The sequence below is a fragment of the Notamacropus eugenii genome, chromosome 5 (assembly GCF_028372415.1).
Source record: "Notamacropus eugenii isolate mMacEug1 chromosome 5, mMacEug1.pri_v2, whole genome shotgun sequence".
NCBI classification, from domain to species: Eukaryota; Metazoa; Chordata; class Mammalia; order Diprotodontia; family Macropodidae; genus Notamacropus; species Notamacropus eugenii.
In genome coordinates this window covers 178837281-178863788 of record NC_092876.1, presented here as the reverse complement: position 1 = coordinate 178863788, position 26508 = coordinate 178837281, and the positions used below count along the sequence as shown (strand labels likewise).

General features: G+C 40.0%; 1 protein-coding gene across 3 annotated transcripts in view; it reads right to left on the bottom strand.

Moving 5' to 3' along the window:
- Window positions 1-7398: 7398 nt before the first annotated feature.
- TMEM45B (transmembrane protein 45B) overlaps window positions 7399-26508 on the bottom strand; it is a 39807-nt gene continuing 20697 nt past the window's right edge. For all 3 annotated transcript variants that reach the window (XM_072611592.1, XM_072611593.1, XM_072611594.1), the window contains exons 2-6: window positions 14953-15148; window positions 11322-11528; window positions 9120-9304; window positions 8475-8620; window positions 7399-8004 (exon numbers count right to left, since the gene is read on the bottom strand). In XM_072611592.1, the coding sequence (XP_072467693.1) occupies window positions 7893-8004; window positions 8475-8620; window positions 9120-9304; window positions 11322-11528; window positions 14953-15133 (831 nt within the window). In that variant the 5' untranslated portion in view covers window positions 15134-15148 and the 3' untranslated portion in view covers window positions 7399-7892. The remainder of the gene's footprint in view (window positions 8005-8474; window positions 8621-9119; window positions 9305-11321; window positions 11529-14952; window positions 15149-26508) is intronic.

The window sequence follows — 26508 nt, the reverse complement described above, 5'->3', positions numbered from 1 at the left end:
GATAGGACTCCCTTGATGAAAAACAGACTCATCCCTAATAAATGGATAGAAACGAGTATAGATTACAAAAGGTACCATTTTACCTTGTGTGGAGGAGTGGGGGGTAGGTGGGACAGTGCTGAAGACCTGACTAGACCAAAAAGAATGGTAAGATCTTAAGAGAATGTTTTTGTTGTTCAGTCATTTCAGTTGTGTCCAACTCTTTATAACCCCAAGAAAATTTGGGTTTTCTTGGCAAAGATGAGGGGCTTGCCATTTCTTCTCCAGCTCATTTTATAGGTGAGGATACTGAGGCAGTTAAGTAACTTGCTAGTAAGCATCTGAGGCCAGACTTGAACTCAGGAAGATGAATTTTCCTGGCTCCAGAACATGCACTCTATCATCTGCACCACCTAGCTGCCCTTAAGACAAACATGTCTTGCTAAGTGGGCAAAGGAGCAAGTGACAGTGCTCTCTCTCCCTCTCTCTCCTCCCGCCTGCCCTACCATTTCTCTGTGCTTGAAGTCACAAAGCCTGTAACATTTGCTATTTCTATATATCGCTATTTTTTACCATTTTGCTGAGGTAAAATCTCGAATTGTTTTGATTTGCATAGGGATAGGGATTTTGCTCATATAGGGAACTCCCTCTATCAATGTAGGTTTGCATCTTCTCTACAACTTAAGAGAATAAAGTGTGTCCTAGAGCACTCTGAGGTCGAGAGATTTGCTGAGTCACAGAGCTGGCATATGCCAGTGGCAGGATTTGGACCCAGGTCTTCTTGGCTTTAAGGGTGATTATTATGCCACAAAAATTACTTCTTTGTGATTTAGAGCATTTCATAATATTTAAAGTTTGTAAAAAAAAAATGAATCAAGTATATTATTCAGAAACTTCAAAATGCAGCAAAATGACTTCAAAAATATTGCAAATTCCCTTCAGACAGAAACTATTTGGCAAGTTCATAGAATAATTGTTTTCTTTGAGATAGATGGCAGTATAAAGTCTTTCATAAGTCTGACGCCCCCACCCCATTATGAGAGACTGTCCAAATTCTTTTTTGTAATGAATAATGCTTTAAGTAATTATCTATCAGCTATCAGCTGGGACTTGAAAAACTTTTCTATGCAGAAATTCTTGTAGAAATAATATGCAATGGGATTTGATATGTATATGATTATTAGTTCAATCTTCCCATATATGTGTGATGCATACGAAGGGATATTTTAATTCAGTTAATCCATCTTTACTTGGGTCAGTGTTTGAAATGTTTTGTTGGTATTTTGCTTTGTTTTCTTTTTGAATAGAGTTTTATCACCTCCCTCTTCAAACTATATCTCTAAGTTGTGTGAGAACAAAATATGGATTGTTTTCTTTGATATTTCATCTCTGAAAGCATGAGGGAATGCATGGTGATGTTCATTATTTCATAATTCTAGATATAAGAAATACTAAGGTGTGGCTTAATCTCCATTGGTATTGTCAGTGACACAACAGTGTCAGTCTAGAGGTGGGCAAGGCCCTGACTAATAGTTTGCAAGCTTGTAGGACAAGTCTATGATGTGTAAGTCAAAAGGTGATTGTCAGTAGATACTGTCTGTTGACAGTTTTGTTACTCTGGCACTGGATGGTGATATTGTAATGAAGTCTTATGTTTGATGGAGATATTGAACCTTTTGAATGAAGATTAGGTATGTGATGTGGGATATAGGATGAAACATACTCAGCCTGGGCTTGCCAGTTTTCTTTGCTGTTTATTTGCTTTTTTTAAGGGTGATCAACGATCGTTTGATTCACTGTATCAGAAAATCCCAAGAGGAAGCAGTAGGCTATAAAATCTCTCTCATAAACTGCTTTAGGATGATAATAATATTCAAAACAATGAACAGCTATTGGAAGGCAAAAGTTCCATTGAAATGTTTCTAATAGCAAGGAGGTGAATATATAGCAAATTCTGTTTCAGTATACTTGATTCATGCTAGGTAATACAATCTGGGCATTCAGCTGCTATCAGACCCTTATCAGAGAGATTTTATGCCAGGCTTTTCTATGTTCCAAACTGGCACTTCTATTTTCTGAGACTTCTAAATGTCATAATGGTTTCAGATAGAGTCTCCAGAGGTGCTTTTCTTGCTCACATCCCCAGATTCCTGAGAGTGTCATTTTTGGGAGATGGGACCAAGAGCAGATCTGGTGTTGGAGTAAAGATGAGGGAACTCTTTATCCTTATACACATCTAGGGAGAAATGACAAAGATAGGTGATTGTAGCAAAAATTATTTTCTTTGTTCTTCTGCCTAAACTCAAATAATGTTGCACAATAAAGAACTAAGTAAACTCCCCTACTGCTTTTGCAACCTTTGAGTCATGATGGAGTCTCAGAAATCAAGTTTGAATAATTTTATCTTTCAAATGTCTGATAAATTCATTTTTTAGGAGGTAGTGAAAGCAACAGGACTCTGCTACTAAGGTTTTGATTCTAAGCAACAAAGATGAAGTGACTGGTGAAGCAGAAAGGATTATATTAGAATCTGTGACAGACAAGCCGTGGAATGCTGTTGTCTGGTTTTTGTTGTTTAGTCATGTCCAACTTTGTGGCAAAGATACTGGAGTGGTTAGCCATTTCCTTCTTCAGCTTGTTTTACAGATGAGGAAACTCAGGTCACACAGTTAAGTGTTTTAGGTCATATTGGAATTCAAATCTTCCTGACTCCAGGCCCAGTTCTCCATCCACTGTGCCACCTACTTGCCCTTAATTATTTCATAGGTACCTCAAATTGGGGTGTAGGGTGTGTTCAGGGAAGACTAGTACCTCTGGTTGTGAACCCTTTCAGGTCTGCTTTCCACCTTTGATGTCTACCTGATCCACCTATCTCACCTGTGGCTCCAAGAAACTGTAGCATGTGCAGGGGCTACACCCTAGTAAACTGTTTTGGTAGAAGGGCTAAACCAGATTGAGGGTTACTGAGGGGTCTCAAACTCATTGGTGAGTGGGGGGGGGGGGGTGTCTACCACAAGCAGGTGAAAACTTCTCCTGGTGGAATAGGCAGATGAGAACACTATGTTCCAACGGCCATGAAAGCAGCTGAAGCAGGCTTAGAGCTTGGTTAGACATTGGAGACATCAAAGTCATCCACTCCATCTCCAGCCATCATCAGTTATCTTGACTCTGTTCTGCCACTGGACTGTGATAACTCTGGAAGAGAGAGTGAGGTCGATGACTTTGTGCAACTCTACCTCACTTAAATCCAATTTATTCATGAATCAAAAGACATCACCTATACCATTTTACCATTTTTACCTATCTCAAAGTCTGTGGGGACAGGCAGGTGATGAAGCAGCAGGTGCAGATACACTGGGAGCTGTAGACATAATCCTGTACATAGATAGCCCAGGCCATAAGGTTGTCTTCTTATTAGAAGTAGCAGTGGGATTCAGCAGCACCCCTTGGTGTCTGAGCAGCCTTTTAAGGATCACACTGCTCACTTCCTGGTGTGAGGAAGGGCTAGAAAAGGTACCCTAAAAATTGTCTGCTTACTCAACCCTGGCCTGATTACTGTGGAGGGTGGGGCTCCCACCCTGTAGTGGAAACACAAAAAAATATACAAAAACTTCTGCAAAGGTGACTCCACTCATAGAATATGCACGCACTTATAGACAGCACAAAATCCAGTAGACTTTAAGGACAAACTGCTCTTGTTGCAAGAGGACTCAGCAGGTACACATCCAAATAGCAGCCCTGAGTGATACAAGTCTGGCAAACAAAAGCTAATTTGATGAAGTGGCTTTTTTTTTTCTGGAGTGGCTTCAGGGAAGGAGAGTGCCATGAAGATGAAGTAGATTTTGCAATCAAAACTAATCTAATCAATAAATTTGTATACCTGCCAAAAGCAATGGACAACAGGCTCATGACAATGTGATTGCCACTTGCAGAAAAACACCACATCACCATCATCAGTGCATATGTTTCCACCATGATGAATCCTGATGAGGTTAAAGAAAAATTTTATGCAGACCTAGAGACTTTTATCATCAGTGTACCAAAAGAGAACAGTCTCATAATCCCAGGTGGCTTTAATGCCAGAGTAGGCTAAGACTAGCAGACATGGCAGAGAGTCCATGGGAGGAATGGAGTTGGAAACAGCAACAGCAATGGTCACTTACTACTGAAGATTTGTGCATCTCATGACTTCATCATCAACACTGTCTTCTGTTTACCTAAATGCAATAAAAGTTTGTGGATGCACCTTCTCAGCAAACTCTTTGTAAGGAGAAGAAACAGTCAGGATGTGATAGTGACAAAGGAAATGTGTCTTAGAGAGTGCTGGACTGATAATAGACTTATCCTCTCCAAGCTAAATATTCACAGTCAACAAAAGAGGCGGCCCCAAAGGACAATGACTCCCAGAAGATTTAATGTCAACAGACTAGAGCATTTCTCTGAGTGGGAACAGTTCTATGCTAACTCGAAGGCAAAGTTGAGCCAATACATAGTTGGCAACAGTGGAGTAGAAAAGGAGAGGGTAGCTTTGAGAAATTTGGTGTACAGCACTACATTTGCTTATCTGAGCATTTGCAAACATCAAGACTGGTTTGACAAAAATGATGGGGAAATTTAGAAACTGCTAAATTAAATATGAGAACTCCAAGGGTTTAACAACAGGATAGTTCATCCATCTGTAAAAAAGGCAGCATTTAACTCCATCAAAACTAAAGTATGAGCCCCAAATTCAATTTAATAGCTATGTAATTTGGAGATTGCAGCCTCACCACACCACCACCTGTCCCCCTGCCCACCCTTAGGCTATCTGTGAATTCTTTCAATTTGAATTTCATTTTCTTTGTTCAGAAGTTCTGGGCAGTTCTCTTCTATTATTTCCTTCATTATAGTGTTAAGAATTTTTTTTCCTGTCCTGTCTTTCTGGGAAGCCTAGGATCCTTACATTGTCTCTACGCATCCTATCTTCAAAATCAGTATGTTTTGCTTGCATAGTGAACATATTTTAATGTAATTAGTTTTTTTTTGCTTCTCTTCTAGATTGTACTTCACTTCTGTGTATTTTCATTCCCAATTTATGGTTCTCTCTTTTGTTTTTTTGTGTGGCTTACAGGTTTCAGTTTTTCTGTTCTGCCCATTATTTTTTTCTGTGCAAGCCATAAATTCTACTCATAATCATCATTTCTCTTTCAAAACACTCAGAAACAGTGTGCTGTAGTTCCATGTTCTCCTTACATTCCACAGGGTCCTCTGTTTCATCAAGAGTTGGATCATTTTCCTATGTTTTGCAGTATTTATTTCTAGTTTCCTGGATTTGTTTACTAGATTTGGAGTCCATATTGTCTTCCATTGTCACAGCTTTCCTTGTTATTTTCTTATTAAAAGTCTTTGAGTTTTCTTTTTCTTGAAATTTTTGGTAATTTCTCCCTATCACTCAATTTCTTACTGCCTCTCCTCTGATTTTGCTTTCCTTGAGGGATGAATCTCAATGCATCCCAGGCTTCTCCCATGCTGGATAATTCACAGTTAGGTTTCTACTCCCAGTGACTTTTGGATGGACAGAGTTCTTTCCAGCTGGATGCTGTGCTGTTTTCCTCAGTGGAATGCAGCACAACCCTCATACACATAGTCCTGGTGTCCTGTCCTGTCCCTTCTGTTCCTTAGTTCTTTGGTCTAGCACTGGCACTTCTGAGCTTTGCAGCACTGGTACTGTGAGGTTGTTTCCCTCAGGCCTTGCTCCACTGGAATTAGGGTATTGTTTATCCTGGCATTGCACTTCAGAGCTTTTGTTATGGAGTTATGGCTTTGACAGGCATTTATTTCTAAAAGGTTGTGGTAGAGCTGACATTCATTGCCAAATTTCTAGTCTGGAGCCAGGTCTTCATGATACTCGAAAGGAGGAGGATCAGGACAAGGAGGGAGTGGAGTTTGTTGCATGTTCTGACCCATATGTTGAGTTCTTGGGTCTACTAGTGCCACCTCATTGTCAGGGAGGTTTGGGAAGAGGTGCTGAGTTAGCTCAAGGTCAGTGTCAGTTCATGGGATTTTGTTGTTTTTAACTGTGTTTTGGGTTATGGGTGTCCTAGACTATAAAGACAGCTGAAGTGGCTTTGTCTTTGGCACATAATTTCTGTTTTGGAGAGGTATGAGAGGTCATGGGATCACAGAAAGTCTAGTCTTCTATCTTGTTGTTCACATGACCTGGAACCTTAGACCTTCTCTTCTTCCTCCATACTATTTCACTTGGTGATCTCATCAGTTCTTATGGGTTTTAATTTTTGTCTCTATGCTGATGATTTTCAAATTGCTTATCCAGCTCTAATCTCTCTGCTGATCTACAGTCTTGCATCTCTGACTGCCTTTTAGACATCTTGAATTGGATATCCAATATATATCTCAAACTCAATGTGTCCAAAACTGACCTAATTGTCTTTCATTCTAAACCCTTTTGCCCCTCCACTAAACTTCTCTATTATTGTTGAGGGCACCATCATCTTCTTAGTCCTATACATGTACAACCTAGTGTTGTCCTTAAATTCTTATAATCTCTCACTCTACCTACTTCCATGTGCAATCTCTTTCCAAGGTTTGCTGATTTCACCTTTGCAATGTCTCTTGAATATGGCTTCTTCTCTCCTCTGATAATGTCATGACACTAAGTGGGCCCTCATTACCCCATGCTTGTACTACTGTGATAGTGATTGCTGGTGAGTCTTCCTGTCTCAAGTCTCTCCCTGCCCTGATCAATCCTCCATTCAGCCACTAAAGTAATTTCCCTAAAGTGCAGGTCTCCAGTGGCTCCCTATTACCTCTGGGATCAAATACAAAATCCTCTGGTATTCAAAGCCCTTCCTAACCTAGTTCCCAACACCTTTTCTAATTATTCCTTGACAGGTAAATTTGACAAGATATTCTTTGAACCAGTAACACTGGCTTCTGTGCTGTTGCGTGAACAAGTCAATTCATCTTTAGCAATACCAGTCTCTAGGGAATTTTTTATGGCTGCGCCCCATGCCTGAAATGCTCTCTTTCCTTACTGCCACCACCTTCTGGCTTCCCTGGTATCCTTTAAATCTCAATTTAAATCCCATATTCTACAGGAAGCCTTTTCTTATCCCTCTTCATTCTCTCACCTTCCCTCTTTTAATTATTTTCTGTTTATCATATATAGATTGTACATATTTGCTGTTGTTTCCCCCATTAGACTGTGAGCTCCTTGAAGTTAAGGATTGATTTTTTTGTCTCCCCAGCACTTAGCAAAGGGCCTTGCACATAGTAGGTGCTTAATAAGTGCTTTCTGACTGATTGACTGCTCTCTAATGGGCTTTTCAGTGCCCAAATTCAATAATTTCTCTTCCCAAACTGCACAGGTTTGCTCTTTGTGGTGGAAATAATTTCTCTAGCCTTTAAATACAAATAATATCACATAATCAGAGACTTGGTTTATAACAAAATCAACTCATTGAGACATACAGAAGGCCCCTAACCTGGTCCTGGGTCATTGGGAATAAGAATACACATTAGGCAGCCAAACTTTCCATTCCTGAGTCTGAATACAATTCCTATTTTTTTAGTAGACAAAATAGTCCCAATCTCAATGACTTAGTGAGGCATCAGGATTAGATGTAGTGGAAGGGGGTAATCACTTCTGGACTGCATCTCAGACCAAATACAAGTGTCAGTGTATTTTAAGAAGACAAGAATGATGTCAGCCTCTGACTATCAAAAGCCAGCATTCTCCTTTTGGACTCCCTAACTTTGCAAAGTACAAGAGTGAAAATGGGCCACTGTGAGGGCTGTTGGTTCCCTGGGAACAGCATAGTTATTGCATGGCGGACAATGAAATATGTGGAGGAAAGGGGAGTATCTGCCCCTGTGGCTTGAGCTCATGGGGGGTTCCCTTCAATCCATGATCCTCACTCCTCATCTGTGTCATTCAGAAGTGCTTCCTGAGGGTTGGAACCTGATGTTAGCTTTTGAATCCCAATGAATTCTTCACCTCTGGATCTCTTCAACCGATTTACTACACTAGAAGAGAGGATTCATGAGAAATGTTAAATCCACCAGAAAAATGAACCCTTGCTCCCACACCAAAGGGAAAGGAGGAAGGGGAAAGAATGAGCAATTATTAAACACCTACTACGTATCAGGCACTGTGCCGAGCACTTTACAAATATCTCATTGGTTAAGGGCCTTGAGGAAATTAGGTAGTGAAACAGAAAGACCTAGAATACCTACAGTTACTCTTTTCTTGGGACTCCTCATCTAGAGGAGGATTGTGGGTAAATCTATTCCACTAGGGAAATGAGAAGCCAGTTAAAAACGCTAAACAGGAGGGTGATTACTTATGATGGGGGCAAGGGCATAAGAAACACAAATATTTCCATCTTATACATGTCTGTGTCTGAATGACAAGGCTAGGGTAGGGGTTAGGCCTGTAAAAAAGGGCTTGGGAGGCAGTTGGTAGTGGGGTTCAGCATATTTCCTCTCATACATACCCACAAACCAGGGAGTAGTTGATGGCTACAATGATCATAGCAGCCAGGTAGTGCCAGCAGAAACACATGGTGATAAACATGATGTTATTGTGAGATGTTTGGTTCCATACAGGACCCCCAGAAGGTGGAAACAGCACAAAACCGATCTAGGAAAATCACAGGGAGAAAGCACTCATTACCTCCGGAACCTCCTACGTCTTTGCCCCTGGCACACAGGGGCCATTCTTCAAAGGCCAATCACTTGTTTATTCTAAAACTGGCTTTAACCAAGACTTATTTAAAAGGAAATTCCAGGGTTACTTTCTTGGGCTGAATAACAATTTATTTGAAGCAAATAGAAAAGACGGGATGTATCCTTGATTATAGTTTCATGGGCAAGATAAACATAAGATTGGGTAGCTATATGGCTTACCCAGGCTCTTGCTTGTCAGTATAGTAGTAGACTCTTTGTGAATAGAATACAGGTGGTATGGGGACCCAGGGGTAGGGATAGTCTCCAGTTTACTGGTAATGCTGAATGGTTATTGATAGATCTGAGATTCCAGTTGCCACGACCCCCTTAGCCCTTGACTTCCTTACCCACCATGGAGGCCTTCACTCTCTTGGCCTGCCACAAGCCTGAGAAGCATTCTCCTGTGGACTTACCTGCCAAAACCAGGTGCCATGAGCAATAACAAGACTGGTTCGGAAAAGCTCCAAGACGATATTGCCCCTGAGGAAAACTTCAATGAAGGTGCAAATGACTCCTCCAGCAAGCGTAAATAACAGGAGAAGGTGGATATGCTGGTCTAGTGGTGGCCGACCATGGACATGATAATAGAAGAGAATACCTGACACAAATCAAGTTGCGATAACTAATGAGTTGTTTGTTTCTTCATTCATGCTTTCACTTAGGCTGCTTCCCAATGCTAGGATGCCCTTCCCACTCTCCTCCTCTCTTCCTCTCCTGACACATCCTGAGCCAGCTCTTCCTCAATTAATTCAATCCTTCATTCTAGTCGTACTTCCTTCACTTAAGGGGCCCTTTAGCACTTCCCTGAACCATTTCAGTGAGCATTTTGCTTGTTTATGCCTTTATAGGTTTTATTAGGTCATTCCATGTGTTTTGTGTTCTCTCAATAGATTACGTATAAACTTCCCAAGGGCAAGGACTACTTCTTCTCACTTCTTGTACCTGAGCACTGCGAAGATTGAATTGATTCTGAATCATTTTCTTATTGATCCTATAGACAAGTAGTTGTTTTGTCCTGTAACTGCTTAAGTCATGGCTCTTTTGTCTCTAAACTTCAGAATTCATCTGGCTTGCAATAAGTTTAAAAATCCAGGCCTCCTGCCTCAAGGAACTTAACTGACATGGGGAATGTGTGTGAACACAAAGGGAATCTAATAGCTTTCAACCACACAGCAATACTTCAAGGGTGTCTGGTTTGCTATTCAAATGTCTAGCCTGCTATTTCATACCTGCACTCAGACAATGAACACTTCTTAGTCTTATGAGAGAAGTGAGGGAAGAGGGTTGTTGTTAGCCCCCATTATTGAACTTCTAACCAGTCATGTTGTCCCCAATCCCATGATATCATCTACCCTCTGTACTTTTGTTCTATACTCCCCAAAACTTATATGAGGGGGAACTGTCGTTTTCCTCAGGATCTTTGGCATAAATGGAGGCAATCCATCGACCCCTTTAGGCAGCACGTCACTGTTAATAAGTGTTATCTTGCTCAGAGATTTGTCTCAGTTTACCCTCCTGTCAAGACTCAAACATGACACCACAAGGCTTCATATAGGATTCTGCACACACTGATATTCTGCCCAGTACGTTCATATTGTGAACAGACTCATGGACAACAGTAAAATTTAAACTCAGAGACTTAGATTTGCTCTTTCTCAATTCCCTTTCACAGTTGCCTCCTCCAGCAGTCTAGGGAGGGGTGATTTTACACAGAGGTCTGACACAGGTATAGAATACTTCTGGCTCCTTTAGTTAATTTTCCCTTGTGTTAGAGAAGTATTCTTCCTGTGCTAGCAGTTGGGTATTCAGGGACTTCTGATAGCACTACATCTATCTAATTTTAGAATGACGTCAAGAACTGAAGGCTTCTTTTACCTGTCCAAAAAGACATGTCCCTGTTTTTATTTTGGCCCAAAGCAAGAGGAGCAGTTTCATTGAAAGATGACTTGTAAGAGAATCTGGTTGTTCAGTATACCCTTCAAAAATACAAAAAAATAATGGTCTCATCCCTGAAGAACATGCCTATATAGACATCTTCCTTTACCAAGGAGAATTATAGACAGGGTTGCTCTTTCCCATTGAGTAATCAGCTTTGCTCCGTAACCTTTGAAGTGATCTGAACTTATTGTCCTTTTCTTTTAAAATTGGGGTAGGATGGGAGGAAAGGATTGGTGGCTCAAGTCCTTGGAAATGATTTTTTTCTAGTCTGTATTATGAAGTTCATCCTACTTATTTAGGCCTTTTGTGAGTCCTGAAATGGGATTTTCTAGTAAAGTATTTTGTGTGTGGAGCAGCAAGGGAGCACAGTGGATAGAGAAGTCTCATCTGCCTGAGTTCAATTCTGGTCTCAAACATTTTCTAGATGTGTGACCCTGGACAAGTCACTTCCCCCTGTCTGCCTCAATTTCCTCTTCTGTAAAATGAGCTGGAGAAGGAAATAGTAAGCCACTCCAGTATCTTTGCCAAGAAAACCCCAAGTGAGGTCACAAAGAACTGTATATGACTGAAACAACAACAATTTTGTGAGTGATCTACGTAGTCTGTTGTTTTGTCCCTTTGGAGACTCACATGGATAAATATCCTTTGTTCCTTCCCTTTTCCCTCCTCCTACTTGCCTTCTGTGATTGCAGCCAATGACAACCCAAGCCGGTCCAGCCCCAGAGGGATAACAGGGAAGAGAAAAGTGAGCATGTCAATGAGGCCAGAGATCCCGTAGAACAGATACATGGTGCAGTGCTGCCAATTCATCAGTTTGATCCATTCATGGTCATTGTACAGGTGCAGGTGAGGCCCATCTGGAACAAACTGCTCTGCAAGGATCCCTGGTAGGAAAGAAGGAAGGGAATGAAGAGTAGAGGTTGACCTTGTGGCTGGGAGATGGGGAGAAGGTGGTAGATTAACGTGCTGCAGGAGACAGGGCCCTTGTTTCTGTTGTCTAAGGAGCAACTGATGCCTGCTTTAGAGAGAAATGGAATATTTGTGCTTGGTTTTCTGTGTGGGCATCCTGAAAATTTTGCTTTTTTCTCAGGGAGCAGCATGTAGCTGAAGCCCAACAGATATTTATTCAATAATGAAGGAAGGAAGAAAGGAATGAATGAATGTGATCTGCCTAACAGTGAATGTGAACATGAATTACTCCAGACAGCTAAGGAAGATGTTTTGTGGCTGGCATGGCTTAGTGTATGGGATCAATCAGACTCATGTGAGCCAGACTCAGCATGTGACCAAAGGTTTGTCATGGTCCCTGCCTCAGTTTCTCTCTCCAGAGTAGTCATAGGTCAAAAGTGACAAGTGGTAAGAGGACACCAACTAGAAACAAGCCATGGAGAGGCACTGTGCTTGACCCCTCAATATCACCCTATCGGGTGTTCTGAGAGAACACCTCATAACTGACTGTAACGGTGGTTTCCTAATGGTTCTTCCTGTATCCAGTCTATCTCTTTTCTTATCTGTCCTTCATGTTATTTGAGTAACCTTTCCAATGAACCACTTGGAACATATTATACCTTTGCTCAAAAAACCTTCATTCTCTCCCTGTTGTATACCAAATTAAGCACAAATGCATGATCTAAGCCTTTAACAATTTGAATGAATCCAGCCCTGCTTTATAAGCATTACCTCACACTATTGCTTCTAATGTTCTCTACTTTCCAGCTAAAGTAAATTACTGACCACCTCCTATTCTTCCTCCTCTCTTGTTTCAGTCAATCTGCTTATGCCATCTCCAGTGCCTGGAATACACTCTCTTATTTCTTCCTGCCCAAATCCTTCCCTTCTTTGAAGGTTCAGTTCACATACCATAGCCCTTTCATGAAGCCTTCCCTATCCCTCATCTAGAAGGGAGCTCTTCCTTCTCAAATTGCTCATAGTTCTTTGCTTGAATCTTTCCTTTTTTTCATTGATCACATTCTGTCATATGTTAGAATTATATATGAACGTGTCCTCCTGTAAGAATGTGTCGTATTCTTCCTCTTCTCCAATTATGGCATTTATTCCTTGAAGGCAAGAATTGAGCTTTGTTTGAATCTTGTACCCCCAGTATCTAGCAGTTGCGAAGACTTGTTTCTATTTTTGCAACCTCTCCCACATTTATCCCTTTTTCCCCTTGTGTCTTATTCAGGTCCTTCTAATCCCTCATTTGGATAATGACAACAGCCTAGGTGGGACTTTCGGCTTCCAGGCTCTTCCTTCTTTAACTCTTCTACCAAAAAACTGCAAAAAATATCTTCCTAAGCATAAATCTGACCGTCATTCCCCTCCTCAGTAACCTCAGTTTCTCCCTATATTGCCTTTTTGAAAAAATATGAACTTCTCAGCTTTGAATTTAAAGTCCTTCACAAACTGGCTCCAGCCTCCCTTTCCTGACTTTCACATTAATCCCCTTCATGAACTCACTATGTAACCTCTCACCTGTGGGCCAGGCTATTCCCCTCCATCTTAAGTATGCCCCCTTCTCACCTCCATCTCTTAGAATCCCTGGCTTCTTTTAAGGTTCAGCCCATGGACCATCTCAGCTTTTTTGATCCCTATAGCTATCAGAGCTTCCTCTCTTCAGTTATCATTATTTACTCATCCATGTGTTATATCCCCCCAAGCAGAATGCAAGCTCTTTGGGTACAGGCATGGCTTCATTATGACTTGCTGTCTCCAGCATATAGCACAGAGCAGTAGGTGGTCAATAAATGCTTTGCTGGACTGGATTGAAATGTGGCCATAGCAGGTCTTCCCCAGATGATGGAGGAGAGGAAAACACCTGAACCAGTCTTATGTCTGTGGGAAAGGGAAACCTTTCACAAATAGTTCTCTCCACTAACTCCCATAGAATCTTTCTACTGATTGTCCACTCACTACCCTACTGGCTCTCCTGCCTCTCCTGCCTGAGAAGTGCTTAATGTTAGCCACTCAAGGTCCAAATCTCTTCTAGTGTGTATTATGAGAAATAAGTGAAAGGAAAAGGTCAATTAGTCTAAAACTGACCCTGATTACTTCTTCACTTAAAATCTCCTCAGCACACAGTGACTCATTTTGCATAATTACAATCCTATATTTATTGCTTGCTAAGAGTTCTTAAATCCAATAATAAAATATTGTAGATGCTAAATACCCCTAAGGCAAAGACTATGTTCTTTTTATTTGGTTTCTCTGCAGCTTAGTAAACTGAGGCAACGTCCTCATAGGATGTAAGCTCTTTGAGGGCAGGGAGTTTCATTTTTGTTTTGTATTCCTAAGCACTTAGCAAAGTGTCTTACATATTAGGATATATTTCATAAATATTTATTGGTTGAATGATTTATAAGTTTAATATTTCATTTTTAGTCTCAGCTGTGTGGGGAACTCTCATTGTATCCTTAGATCCTGGCACAGTGTTTGATAAATTTATAGAACCATATACAGGGTGTCCCAAAAGTCTTATTTAAAGCTTAAAACTGCACTAAGACTTTTGGGACGCCTGCTATGTTACAGATCTAGAATGAGAAGGAGCCTTGGAGTACAGTGCCTTCATTTTATAGATAAGGAAACTGAAACTGAGGGAGAGTGTGTACATTTCCCAAGGCCACACAGTAGCAAGAGGCTTGGGTGGAATTTGAAATCAGGTTCAAATCTAGCACTCTTTCTACCATTCCATGCTGCTTCCTATTCTGGGTACTTAATAAATACCTGACTGATTAATTGACTAGTGCAGGTCAGCATCTTATCTATCACGTATAGCTCCATAACAGTTGCCTGGGCCATTGACAGGTTATGAGCCCTGTGCAGTCACCTTGCTAGCACAAGTCAGAAATGGAACTTGAACTTTAAATGCCCTGTCTGCAGTACTGGCCTTCTATCCTATGTCACACTGCCTCTCATTGTATTATGTCCTGCATCCCCAAATTATAATAAATACAGGAATCCACTTATGCCAGATAATCTGAAGAGCAAGTATGATCTCTGATAGGACTTTCCAACCTGAAAAGACTTGTATTATGAGCTGAATAAAATTAAATTTAACAAGCATTTATTAGGCACCTGACATGCTAGGCACTCTGCTAGGTGTTAGGAATATATCACTGACTGACTGCAATTCCTATTTTCAGTGTTTCTTTTGATGGAAGAACATCAACTTTCTAGCCTGTTGGTGGGTAAAGAGGCAGGCAGTGTGTGTGTGTGTGTGTGTGTGTGTGTGTGTGTGTGTGTGTGTTGGCAACAAAAGGTTCTGGGAATGGCAGGGAAATCCCAGGGGCTAAGTAGTCTGCCTCCCCTTACCAACTATAGCAAAGAAGACTCTGATCCCTCCATCGATGATCTCGATCTTCTGATAGTAGTAATTCAGCTTTCTGCTTTTTTCTTTCTGACTTGTGTGTCTGAGTGAGTATTTCAAAGACCACCAGATCCCAATGATCAAGAAGAAACTCCCTGGGAGGGCATGGCCCTTGAAGTTTGCCATTCTAGTGTCAAGGACCTAAAAGATGAGGAGGAAATTGTTAGGTAACTCAATGAGGGACAAATTTGAGATTCACTTTGATGATAAACTGAGAGTAGTGAACACAGAGATGAAAAGGTCCAAAGTCAAGCCCAGTTAAGACTAATCACCCCAATGCTATTTATAAGTATTAGTGACACACTCTATTTAGAATCATTCTAAGGATTTGTCCAGTTTGGTACAGTCATGAGTTTTCAGTAAAGGGTGTTCAATAAATGTTTTTTAAAGAACAAGGAAATATAGCATTGGGCATGAGGCCTTTAAAAGTTAGGGAAAATATTTCTTATGAGTCTTTAATTGAAAACCTTTAAAAAATGTTTTTAACCTTAGGGGTGGGTGATAAATACCAGGCAGAGGAGAACTGGATTACAATGAGGTGATGGTCAGCAGGCTTAGGTATATAATCATGTCACAGGCTCAGGAGACCTCAGGCCTGAACCTGTTACCATATAGAGTTTTACCCCAAAACTCCAGCAATTCTTTCCACACAATCTCAGCTGATCTCATAACAGTAGACACTGTGGCTACGTGCAACAACCACACAGAAAGCAAGAGGAGCATACTAAGAAATGGAACTGCCAGAAAGAAGAGAGGAAAGTTATACAACTTCTCTCAGGAAGAATGGGCCTTTGATGATAAAAACTAGAATATTACAAGCAGCCACAAAATCACAGAAGCTCAGAGTCTGAAAGGACCTAAGAAGCCATCCAGTCCAGCATGTACCTGAGCAAGAATCTCCTACTGCACCAGGACCTGGCAGTTGGTTACACAGCCTCTGCTTAAAGATCTTCAGTCAGAGGAAACCCACTATCTCCAGATGAAACCTATTGCACTGTTGAATAACTCTCACTGATAGATGTGTCTCTTTATATCAAAACCTCAGTTTGTCTCTTTGCAACTTTCATTCTCTGTTCTTCATTTTGTCTTCTGAGACCAAGAAGAATAAGTCTGCCCATTTCCATGATACAGACCTTCAGATATGAGAAGACAATTCTCATGTTCTCCCTTAATCATTCCTTCACTAGGCTACACCTTCTCAGGTCCTTTAACTGATACTTCACCATTCTAGTAGATTTTCTCTGAATCCTCTTTAAGCTTATGAATTTCTTCCCAAAATGTCATGCTTAAAACTGGATACAATACCCTGAGGTGTAATATGAATAAGGCAGAGTGCAGGTAGACTCTCACCTCCATCATCCTATTCACTATGCCTCTCTCTCTTCTCTCCCCCCCTCAAAAATCATCCTACCCACAGGGTGGGAGTTCAGTAGGGAAGAGGACCCACATGATCCTACCAGAATTAGGCTATTTTAATCTACTTCATGATTAGTGACACACAAAATTAAAACCTGAGTGTCAACAAGCTAGTGATATGCTCCTAAACATACATTCAAAGACAGTAAAAGTGGAGATAGTAAACTATTGTCACATTTTAACATGTGCAATCAAAGGTTAAAAGGTATCCTGAAAATTAAATACTTATTGACTGGTGCTTGAACAGTCTCTCAACTAACGTTAGCTGGTATTAAAAGTATATCTCTGGTACTGTGAGATTTGTGGCTCTTTTAGACCTGAAGAAGATTAGTGATGGCATAGGTACAGATTCTGTTTTGAAGCTAGCTACTATCTTCTACTTCCCAAAGCCTTATGAAATCTTAAATCATCAAAACTGAATTTAGATGAAATGGATGAATATGTACAAAAATATGAATTACCCATATTAACAGAAGAAAAAATAAAATACTTAACCCAATCTTAGAAAAAGAAATTGAGCAAGCCATCAATGAACATCCTAAGAGACTTCCTAGTTAAGAGCTTCCTAAGAAAAAAAAAATTCCCAGAACTAACTGGATTCACAAATTCTACCAAACATTTAAAGAACAATTAATTTCAATATTATATAAACTATTTAGGAAAATGGGTGAAGAAGGAAACCTACTAAATTCCTTTTATGAGACAAATATGGTTCTGATACCCAAACCAGGAAGAGCCAAAACAAAGAAAATTATAGACCAAATTCCCTAATGAATATTGATGCAAACATTTTAAATAAAATACTAGCAAAGAGGTTACAGCCATTTATCACAAAAATCATACACCATGTCCAGATGGGATTTATACCAGGAATGCAGGACTGGTTCCATACTAGGAAAATCATTAGCATAATTGATCATATCAATAACAAAACTAACAGAAATCATGTGCTTATTTCAGTAGATGCAGAAAAAGTCTTTAACAAAATACAGCACCTGTTCTTGTGAAAAACACTAGAGAGCAAAGGAATAAATGGAGCTTATCTTAAAACAATAAGTAGTGTTTATCTAAAACTAGCAGCAGCATTATTTGTAATGGGGATAATCTAGAAACCTTCCCAATACAATTAGGGATGAAACAGGGATGCTCCTTATCACCTCTGTTATTTAATATTGCACTAGAAATGTTAGTTATTAGCAACAAGAGAAGAAAAACAAACTCAAGGAATCAGAAGGCAATGAGGAAATAAAATTATCACTCTTTGCAAGTGATATGATATTATATTTAGAAAATCCTAGAAAATCAACTACAAAACTACTTGAAATTATTGACAACTTTAGCAAAGTTGCAGGCTACATGATAAACCCGCATAAATCATCAGCATTTCTATATCTTACCAACAAAGTCCAGCAGCAAGAGATAGAGAAATTCCACTTAAAATTTTCTATAGAAAATATAGAATACTTGGAAGTCTACCTGCAAGACAAACCCAGGAACTATATGAACACTACTATAAAACACTTTTCACGCAAATAAAGTCAGATCTAAACAATTGGAAAAATAGGGGGCGGAGCCAAGATGGCGGAGTAGAAAGACGCACATACACATAGCTCTGAACCCACAACCCATAGAATGGCTACAGGGAAGTAACTCACGGCGAATTCCGCACCCAGAGGCCACGGAATATTGGAGCGAGGGAGATTTCTGTTCCAGAGAGACCTGCAAACCTCTCGCCGGGGGGTCCTTCGCGCTGCGGACTGGGCGCCGGGACTGGGAGCTGAGCGCAGCCCTGCCGCGGCCGCGGCACCGAGAGGAAAAGATCCGAGCAGGCTTCACAGACAGGATCTCCAGCGGCCACACGGGTCCCTCCACCCACAGAGGGATCTGCAAACCTCTCGCAAAAGGTCCGTCGCGCTGCAGACACAAAGCTCAGCCGAGACCTGCTGCGGCCACGGCTGCGGCACCGAGAGAAATAGATCCGAGCAGGCTTCAGGGACGGGATCTCCAGCGGCCGCACAAGTCCCTCCACCCACAGGTGACAGGGGTGGGTGAGAGAGTCTCTTTGGCGGGTCGAGAGGGGAGTGGGGTGCCCCCATAATTCAGGCCCCCCCCGGGAGGTAGAAGCTGAGAGGCGGCTGCAGACAGGGGCTCCCCAAGCGGGCGGGAGCCTGAATCCATTGCGGAAGGTCTGCGCATAAACCCCCTGAGGGAACTGAGCCTGAGAGGTGGCCCTGCCCCGATCTCAGCACCAGATCATAATCTCATACTGAATAGCAGCCCTGCCCCCGCCAAAAGCCCTGAGGCTGGAAGCAGCATTTGAATCTCAGACCACAAACACGGGCTGGGAGGATCAGGAGGTGAGGTGGGTGTGAGGAAAATATTCAGAGGTCAAGTCACTGGCTGGGAAAATGCCCAGAAAAGGGAAAAGAAATAAGACTATAGAAGGTTACTTTCTTGGCGAACAGGCATTTCCTCCCTTCCTTTCTGATGAGGAAGAACAATGCTTACCATCAGGCAAAGACACAGAAATCAAGGCTTCTGTGTCCCAGCCCACCCAATGGGCTCAGGCCATGGAAGAGCTCAAAAAGAATTTTGAAAATCAAGTTAGAGAGGTAGAGGAAAAGCTGGGAAGAGAAATGAGAGACATGAAGTCAAAGCATGAACAGCAGATCAGCTCCCTGCTAAGGGAGACCCAAAAAAATGTTGAAGAAATTACCACCTTAAAAACTAGCCTAACTCAATTGGCAAAAGAGGTTCAAAAAGCCAATGAGGAGAAGAATGCTTTCAAAAGCAGAATTAGCCAAATGGAAAAGGAGATTCAAAAGCTCACTGAAGAAAATAGTTCTCTCAAAATTAGAATGGCACAGATGGAGGCTAATGACTTTATGCAAAACCAAGAAATCACAGAACAAAGAGAGAAGAATGGAAAAATGGAAGATAATGTGAAATATCTCATTGGAAAAACAACAGACCTGGAAAATAGATCCAGGAGAGACAATTTAAAAATTATGGAACAATTGGAAAAATATCCATTGCACATGGGTAGGGCAAATCAATATAATAAAAATGATGTTTCTACCTAAATTATTCTATTTATTCAGTGCCAAGCCAATCAAACTGTCAAAAATTATTTTATAGAGCTATAAAAAATAAGATCAAAATTCATCTGGAAGAACAAAAGCTCAAGGATATCAAGAGAATCCTTTAAAAAATGCAAAAAAAGGAAGTCTAACTGTACCAGATCTCAAATTGTATTATATAGTAGCAATTATTAAAGCAATCAGGTACTTGCAAAATAGAGTGGTGAGTCACTGGAATATATTATTAGGTACAAATTACATTCTAGTAAATGGCCATAGTAATCTGGTGTACGATAAACTCAAAGATCCAGGCTTTTGCAATATGTATAGTTGTGTTAAACATATTTTCACATTAGTCATATTGTGAAAGAAGAATCAGAACAAAAGAGAAAAAAATCATGAAAAAGAAAAAACAAAACAAAAAAAAAGAGAACATAGTATAGTTTGATCTGCATTCAGACTCCATAGTTCTTTCTCTGCATGTGGACAGCATTTTCTCTCATGAGTCCCTTGAAGAAATTGTCTTAGATCATTGTATTGCTGAGAAGAGCTAAGTACACAATGTTGCTGATACTGTGTACAATGTTCTGGTTCTGCTTACTTCACTCAACATCAGTTCTTGTTTTTAAGTCTTTCCAGGTTTTTCTGAAATCTGCCTATGCCAGGCCTAGAGGTCTGAGGGCTACCCGAGTCTTCTTACCTTACCTCTCGCAGGTCTTCGGCTGGCCAAACCGGATAGTCGTATGAGAGAAGAGACCTCCCAGAGTCGAACAAGGGTTAAGCTTTATTCAGGGTTCTGGTTACAAGTGCAGGGGAATTCTTCCTTAGGAGGGAGCGAGGAATCTCCCAAGGAGGCAAAGATCTTACAATAAGAGATTGGAAGCAGAAGTGTAAGTGGGGAGAGAGGGGGAGGGGAGAGCGAAGAGAGGAAAAACGGAGCCCTCTGAACTGTAAGGGTCCCTCCCGCGCTAAGAGCCTTCAGGCTTTCCTGATCCTAATTAAGCTCTCCAGCCACATAGTTTGCACCTGAATACCGTGCCTGTTAGATAACAATAGGTGTGCCCAGATCCAGGACAGTCTCAAGGGGGATGCTCCTCCCATCACGTTTCTCACGGGAAGAGGCGGAAATACACGAGATAGCTCGGTTCACCTCGATTCCCAGCCGTTTCCTGGGGGGCCTTGTGAGAACTCTAAGATTTAGAAGTTCCCACCTTTACCCGCCCGAGACTGTCCACATGGAATTGAGCTTCCACCCCCAACATGCCTACTCATTTCTTATAGAACAATAGCATTCTATTACATTCATATATCACATCTTGTTCAGCCATTGCACAATTGAGGGGAATTCCCTCAATTTCCAATTCTTCACCACCACAACAAGAGCTGCTAAAAACATTTTTGTAGCTGCTAAAAACATTTTTGTACATATGGGTCCTTTTCCCATTTGTATGCTCTTTTTGGGATACAGACCTAGTGGTGGTATTGCTGGTTCAAAAGGTATGCACAGTTTTAGAGCCCTTTGGGCATAGTTCCAAATTGCTCTCCAAAATGGTTAAGTTCACAACTTCACTAACAATGCATTAGTGTTCCAATTTTCCCACATCTTCTCCAACATTTGTCATTTTCCTTGCATACTGTCTGGGGGGAAGGAGAAAAAAAATTTGGAACTCAAAATCTTATAAAAGTGAATGTTAAAAACTATCTTTACATGTAATTGGGGGGAAAATACTGTTAAATAGAAAGAAAGAAAGGAAGAAACAAAGAAACCTGAATTCAATCTTTTTTTTACACTTTTTTTTTAAGTTTTGAGTTCCAAATTCTATCCCTCCCTTCCTCCTCTCACCCTTCCCTGAGATGGTAAGCAGATATAGGTTATACATGTGCAATTATGTAAAACATTTCCATATTAGTCATTTTGTATAAGAAGACTTGAATAAAAGGAAAAAAGAAAGTGAAAAATAGCATGCTTCAGTCTGTATTCAATCAATATCAGTTTTTTCTCTAGAGGCAGATAGTATGCTTCATCATTAGTCCTTTGGGATTGTCTTGGATTGTTGTATTGCTGAGAATAGTTGTCATTCACAATTCTTCATCAAACAATATTGCTGTTACTGTGTACAATGTTCTGTTTTGTTCTCCATTTTGTTCACTTTACTTTGCATTAGTTCATGTAAATCTTTCCAGGTTTTTCTGAAATCTGCCTGCTCATCATTTCTTATAGCAAAATAATATTCCAATACAATCGTATACTACAACTTGTTTAACCAATCCCCAGTTAAGGTGCATCTCTTTGATTTCCAATTCTTAGCCATCACAAAAAGAGCTGCAATAAGTATTTATGTGTAAATAGATCCTTTTCACTTGTTTTGGATGGTTTGGGATATAGACATAGCAATAATATTGCTGGATCAAAGGCTATGTATGTACAGTTTTATAGCCCTTTGGGCATAGTTCCAAATTGTTCTCCAGAATAGTTGGATAAGTTCACAACTCCACCTACAGTGCATTATTGTACCAGTTTTCCCACATCCCTTCCAACATATATCATTTTCCTTTTTTGTCATATTAGCTAATCTGATAGGTGAGGTGGTACCTTGGAGTTGTTTTAATTTGCATTTCTCTAATCAATAGCAATTTAGAGCACTTTTTCGTATGACTATAGGTAGCTTTAATTCCTTGAGCTGAAAAGTGCCTATTCATTTCCTGTGACCATTTATCAATTGGGGAATGACTCATATTCTTATAAATTTGACTCAATTCTCTATATAGTTTAGAAATTAGGTCTTTATCAGAGACTCTGGCTGTAAAAATTATTTCCCAGTTTTCTGTTTCCCTTCTAATCTTGGTTGCATTGATTTTCTTTGTGCAAAACCTTTTAAATTTAATGCAATCAAAATTACCCATTTTGCATAATGTTCTCTGTCTCTTGTTTGATCATGAATTTTTCCCTTTTCCATAGATCTGACAAAGTATTCCTTGCTCTCCTAATTTGCTTATGGTTTCACCCTTTATATCTAAATCATGTACCCATTTTGACCATATCTTGGTATACAGTGCAAGATGTTGATCTATGACTATTTTCTGCCATACTAGTTTCCAGTTTTCTAAGCAGTTTTTGTTAGTGAGTTCTTATCCCAGAAGCTGGAGTCTTAGTGCTTACAAACAGTAGATTACTATAGTCATTGACTACTATGTCTTATGTACCTAACCTATTCCACTGATCTACCCCTCTATTTCTTAGCCAGTGCTAGATAGTTTTGATGATTGCTTCTTTATGATACAGTTTTAGATTTGGGATGGGTAGGCCTCCTTCTCTTGCATTTCTTTTCATTATGAGTTCAGGTTTCAAACTGGCACACACTTTACCAGTCAGAGGATGTCTTAAGGCAAAAGTCATACACAGTTCATTAAGTGCTCTTATTTTTTCATTCTCTTCCCCTCCCTGTTGTCAAGTTGAGTTCAGTTCTGCTCCTTCCTTTGTCATTGTACTCCCAGGTCCATTGTCTGGAGAACTTAAGATTTCTGAGTTTCCAAATTAGGCATGACACAATTAAGAAATTTCATGACAACTTCAAAGCCAAGGAAATAGATGGCATTTGTTGGGAAAGCACAGATCACTACAGCTGTTAAAACCTTTATATAGGGATATGGCATTTTAGATTAGCTTTCTCAGAACATCTTGGAAGCCATAAGGGTGTTTTCTAGGTGGAGCAGTCTGAAAAAGGGACATCAGCGCTTTCAGAGGGATAGTCACAACCCAGTTGAAGATTCCTTTGATGCCTCCAGATTTTTCAGCCACACCTCATTGGCAAAAACATCTCAAATAAGAATAAGCATAATTCCTTTGCAAATGCCTGATACAGATTTTTTTGTCAGAGTCCAAAGCAGCAGTGTATTATGTTTCTCCTGAAGAAACTTGATTCTTTCTCCAGGCGTCATAGTTCCCATTATGAACACACCAGCTGCAAATAGGTGAGGATCATTCAATTCATCATCTGGGTTCTTCTGTTGTAGTTTTTTCCCCCAATCCAAAGCCAAAGAAGCACATGGCAAACAAGGGTGTGATACCAACAATGGGAGTGGTCATTTCTTGGTACAGGCCTTGAATACCCTCTTTAACAAATGTTTTTCTGAAACTGCCAAAAGTCCCAGAGTAGAGGGGAGGCTGTTCTGGCTGGTTTTTCAGCTGAGTCAGTAGCTTCACCTTTACCTTGTCCAGAGGTGTCCCATTAGTGCCAAATACACACTGTCAAAACCTCCGGCCAGGATGTTCTTCAAGGGGTTGGTGGACACTGTCACTTTCCTCACCTCCTTCACCATGGTGCCAGCTCGCACATAGGCCTCTCATTTCTCATCCTGCCCCAGCTCAGCTGCTGACCTTTTCCCCCAATTGAGGAAGGAGGCCATATGCTTCTCTTTATGCAGGTTAAGACCATATTAGCTTTTTGGACTGCCACTGTCACATTGTTGACTTCTTATTGAACTTGCAGTCCACTTTCTCAGGTGAACTATGATTGGTTACACCTCCCACCATCTTATTTTCATGAAGTTTTTTTTTTTTTTAACCCAAATACAGTAATTGAACTCAATTAAATTTCGTCTTATGAATCACTTCATCATTCAATTGTCAAGATCTTTTTGAATTATCCACTGTTAGCTACACCTCTTAGGGTTATGCCATCTACAGATTTGATAAGAATGTCATTTCTGCCTTTATCCAAGCCATTAATAAAAATGCTAAACTGCACATATGGCCAAGTGAAGATCCTTGGGGCACTCCACTAAAGCCTCCATCCAATTTGACACTGAATTATTAATGAATCTCTTTAGGTCTGGATCATTGAATCAGTTCTCTGACTACTTATGCATACTATTGAGTTATCCAGCTAGCTTCCAGCCTCCTTGTTCCCAAACATAACCTAGGGAAGAAACCTCTGAGGACAAAGGATCAGTTTGTGAAGAACTTAGAATATCAAATAAAGGACTTTATTTCTGATTACATTGGTGATAAAGAGCCATTGGAGTTTATTGAGTAGAGGATCCACATTGTAAGATGTGTGACTTTTGGAGTCACATGGAGGATGGATTAGTGGGTAAAGCCTTGAAGAAGAGAGATCAATTAGGAGTTTATTGCCATAACTCTGGAAGAGGTGATAAAAGCTTACATTAGGGTAGTTAGTGGCTGTGGGAAGGGAACAGGGGTCAGATGACATAAAGGCATAACAGGCTTTGCAGGATTTGATCCCGATAATTACTTACCCCTTCTGTATAGTGCTGGAGTAGACAGAAGGTGAAGAGCTCAAAGTTATGCATAGAGGGGTTGGCCTTGGTGATGGGAAGGACATCTTCATCAGAGACTAAAGGGGTTGGGAGATGTAGGGAAGGAAAAAAGAGGCAACTTACAAAGAATGGCTTGATTTTTTCCAGTGCGGTTGAGGAACTCAAACTGAGGAGCGTAGGGGAGGGTGTGGTGTCAGAGGTTGTAGAGAAAAAAGAAACCAACAAGGGAATTGGGATAAAGAATCAATTACGGAGGAGTAAAAAGATTGTCTTGCTGAGGTTAGGGCCCATTTGAGATTAGATAATTTGTAGTGGATCCTGTCAGTAGGGTGGCATGACTTCCAGGATATAGGTTTTTTCTCTAATAAAGTTAAAAAAATTTTTGTTCTCAGTTTTGCTTCCTAAACTCAGCTCATTCTAAACTTTATTACTCTTGGCACTAATCTTACAGGATTATGCCAAAATTTGATAATTATCTTTTTTTTTTTTTTACTTATACTTGGCTTTCATCTGTATGTATCTTGTGAAATCTACACTGTGCAACGAAATAAATTAAAAATAGATGTATAACATGACAATTTGACAGGTGACACTATTAAAAAAAATGGAAGAGAATGAGATAGGGTATCTTTAAAAACCATGGCCAGGGAGATCTCTTAACTAAACAAGGATAGAAGAGATCACAAAATATAACGTAGATGGTTTTAATTATATAAATTTGAAAAACATATAAATGATCAATGCAAATAGGATAAGAAGGAAAACTATCAATTGAGAAAAAATCTCTAATGGTCTAATATCTAAGTATATATATATATGCAAACATATATATGTATGACTGATATAAAACATCATATCATAAATACATTATAGGTAATGTATTTCACCTTTTCAAGTGTGGAGAAGGGAACAGTTCTTAACTAAACAAAAAATAGAAATGGTTATAAATGATAAAATAGCAATTTGATTACATATAATTTCAAAAGTTTTTGCACTAATAAAACCAATGCAATTATAATTAGATGGGAAACAATGAACTGGGGAAAAAACTGATGTAGTCAATTTATGATATAAAAGTCTGATCTTCAAGATACATAGGAAACTGATACAAATACTTAAGAACAAGAGCCATTTCCTAATAGATAACTAGTCAAAGTATAAAGAAATAGATTCAAGGAAAAAAATCTAAACCATCAATAAGCATCTATGTTCATGATATGCCAAGAATATGTGGTATGAAAATAAGTGAAATAACCTCTACACATGGATAATGAGGTTTTGCTAGCAAAAATGCTTAAACATTTCTCCGTACTTATGCATGAGCACAGCTTCTAGTAAAGCTGGCAAGATCTTCACAACTACTTCAACTCAGTCTATTGTCAGTGGATTACATCTCATTTTCAGGTATTTTGGAAGCAAGGAGGGTGAGGTTGCTTCAGCTTTGACCCTAGTGCATGTAATTAATCAGAAAACAATTTGATCACAGATATCTCCTACTACCATGTAAAAATGGCTTACATTAATTTCTTGTCATTTATATCTCCCAAGAATCTTGCCTAAAGCAACCCTTGCTGTTTCTCAGGTGTATATTTCAATAAGTGGATAGAGATGCATGTAGTGTGGGGGATTATATCATAGGGAAATAGAGTATTTATTTGCCCCATTGCCTGAGTGTCAACCCTACATTTATTTGGTTGCACTTAAAACAGCAGTGGACAGGGTTCC